The sequence below is a fragment of the Vigna radiata genome, unplaced genomic scaffold (genome assembly GCF_000741045.1).
Source record: "Vigna radiata var. radiata cultivar VC1973A unplaced genomic scaffold, Vradiata_ver6 scaffold_83, whole genome shotgun sequence".
In the NCBI taxonomy this organism is placed as follows: domain Eukaryota; kingdom Viridiplantae; phylum Streptophyta; class Magnoliopsida; order Fabales; family Fabaceae; genus Vigna; species Vigna radiata.
Window position 1 is genome coordinate 1,280,856 of NW_014543268.1, and position 2,865 is coordinate 1,283,720.

At 41.3% G+C, this 2,865-nt stretch overlaps 1 protein-coding gene across 1 annotated transcript; it reads left to right on the plus strand.

Annotated features, from left to right (window-relative positions):
• The first annotated feature begins 420 nt into the window (after window positions 1-420).
• Window positions 421-1,689, plus strand: LOC106754039. Its single transcript, XM_014635973.1, has one exon. It carries the CDS (start codon window positions 421-423, stop codon window positions 1,687-1,689), a length of 1,269 nt encoding a protein of 422 aa, XP_014491459.1.
• Window positions 1,690-2,865: the final 1,176 nt, after the last annotated feature.

Genomic DNA, 2,865 nt, shown 5'->3' on the forward strand with positions numbered 1-2,865 from the left:
ATGAAATAGCAAATAGTTGAACTTTTTTTTAAATAAAAATAATTAAAACTAGCTAAATTTTGATTACAAAATAATTTAATAAGAGAAGCTTTGGCTAAAAATTTAATAGTGTAAAAATGATGCATTTTGAAGAAGCTTCCAAGCCAACCTAATTTTACAATTAATGATTATTAAAAGTTTGTTTTTTCGGTTTTCTCTTCCCAAGAGACACCTGTATTGTGATATTATCCAGTAAGTTTGACAAACAAAGTAACATTCGCACGTGTCTGGAATGGCAGCCACGCGCTCACGAGCCAAAGGTATATAAGAACAAGCGATAAGAGAGAGTTTTGCATCGAGGAAAAGAGTGAGTCAGTGGTTGTGTGATCACCGTAGCAGCACCATCTTCTCCGTCCTTTTCCGTCAAAGCTTCCAAAAATCATGGCCCAGATTGGACCATACCAGCTCATAGAAATCACTGTGATTTCAGCCCAAGATCTGCCCCAGGTCTCCAAACCCGTTCGGGCCTACGCTGTGGGCTGGGTCCACCCAGACCGCAGACTTACCACCCAAGTTGACCATGAGGGTAACACCAACCCCACGTGGGACGAGAAGTTCGTGTTCCGCGTTGACGACCACCTCCTCAATTCCGACAAGGCAGTCATCATGATGGAAATCTACGCTCAGACATGGCTAAGCCCCGTCCTCATCGGCACCGTCGCTATTCACGTCTCCAACCTCCTTCCCAAAAGCCGGAAACCAAAGCCCCGCTTTGTCGCGCTCCAGATTCTCCGCCCCTCCGGTCGCCCCCGGGGAAATCTCAACATCGGTATCACCCTCCTCGACAGCACCATGCGGAACATGCCACTCTATTCCGAACTCAGTTCCTCCGGAGACGATGACCTAATGGAAACTAGGAAAAACAAAAAAGTAATTACCGAGGAGGACCGTCAAAAGCACTCGCCTTTGGAAACTGCTAGTGTTTTGACGCTGCAACGTTGTCAGAGCGAGAAAAACGATTCCACCATCAATGACTACACCTACCGCGGGACTGCGAAACGTTATGGCTACGATGAGCAGGATTCGGAAATGGATGTGCGGAAAGGCGGCGTCTTCAACGAAGAATCGCTCATTTCGGACATGGGGCCGTCGCCATCGGTGGTAGCTGCGGCGATCGCGAAGGATTGGTACCCAATGCCGCCGCCGCGTACGGCCGAAAGTTCTATGATTGACGGGTGGTCGGTGAACAGCGGGAATGAGGCTGTGGTGAAGAAGATGGAGAAGTGGAGGGCGGAGCTTTCTCCGGCATTTGAGGATTACGGTGAGGAGCGGATGAAGCTGCGGCAGACGCCCCAGCGTGAGGGGAGGACGCCGCAGCGCGAGGGGAGGACGCCGCAACGCGATGGGAGGACGCCGCAACGCGATGGGAGGACGCCGCAACGCGTGGGGAAGACGCCGCAGCGCGTAGGGAAGACGCCGCAGCACGTGAGGAAGACGCCTCAGCGCGTAGGACATACGCCGCAGCGCGTGGTACAGACGCCGAGGCGTGGAGCGAGGCGCGGCGAACCGTTCTCGTGCTTTGGAACGGTCTTTGGGTGTGAGATTACGATTACTTGCGCGAAGGGGAACCGGCCGAGGAATAACGGAGACGAAAAGAGTCGTCTAACTGCGGAGTCGTCGGAACTGACTTACGGTGAATCGTTTATTTGAGGAATTGAGGAAAGCAGCTGCATAGAACACTCACACACAGCCTCTTCAATGCAACCGCCCAAAACCTTAATGTATTTTCTTAATTCTTTATCATCGTCTCTAATTATTTATCTAAATCTTCTTTATTTTTTCATTAGTAATAAATATGTTATGTTTTTCATAAGCATGAAATATAATAAAAATAAGAGAACATGACAACATTTTTTGAATTGAAGTGTTTTATTTGATTATATATTATTCTATGATATAAATTGTGTTTAAAAGTTTATTTTTTCAAATTACATACACATTTTTGAAAGCTAAATTTCAACTTATTTGTTTAGAATAAAATATTTAATTACTTTTTAATTTACTTATGTTAAATTTTTTTGCTAGTGTTTGTGTTGTTTATTCAGCTCAAAATTTTATCTAAAATATTATTTAATAATGAAATAAAATGATTATATACTCACTTTTAAATTTTATATTTAAAATATATGTATAAGAGAAAATACTCCTAGGTTTATGACTAAAAATAAGATAAGCATCATAATGGGTGAAAATACCCTTAGGTTTATGACTAAAAATAAGAGAAGGATCATAATTGTGAGTAGACTTGTCAAATAGGCTCCTATAATAGGTCCTGGCCCTAGCCTATGTGGATTAGGGCCAAAAAAGCCCTTTATTAAAAAAGCTCCCAGGGCTAAAAAACCCCCAAGCCCTATGGGTCAAGGCCAACCTATGGGTTTTCTTTTTTACAAAAAAAAATAAATATTCAATAATAAATTGCATTTTTACAGAGAAAAGAAACACTTATATCAAGTGTTATAACTTTAAAGATTTAAATTACGAAGCACACAAACTCAATCAGAGAAAAAGCTATCAACTTATATAGCAGCCAGAATCACAAACAGTAAAGAATGATTGTAAAAAAAACTTGAATGTGAAGATTGGTGGCAATGTTGATTTTAGATGCTCTCTAATCAGGCATAGTGAGTTGATTTACTCCAATACCTTATTAACATCAGTATCTGAAAAGTAATTTTACCTACTATAATTATTGCATATTTGAAAACAGATATGTCCAATGAGAGAAAAAAAAGAGATATTGTATACATCCAGAATTGGAAACTAAAAAAAGAGATATTTTTAAAATATATGATTATTTAATATTAATTTTGATTCAATAATGACTAT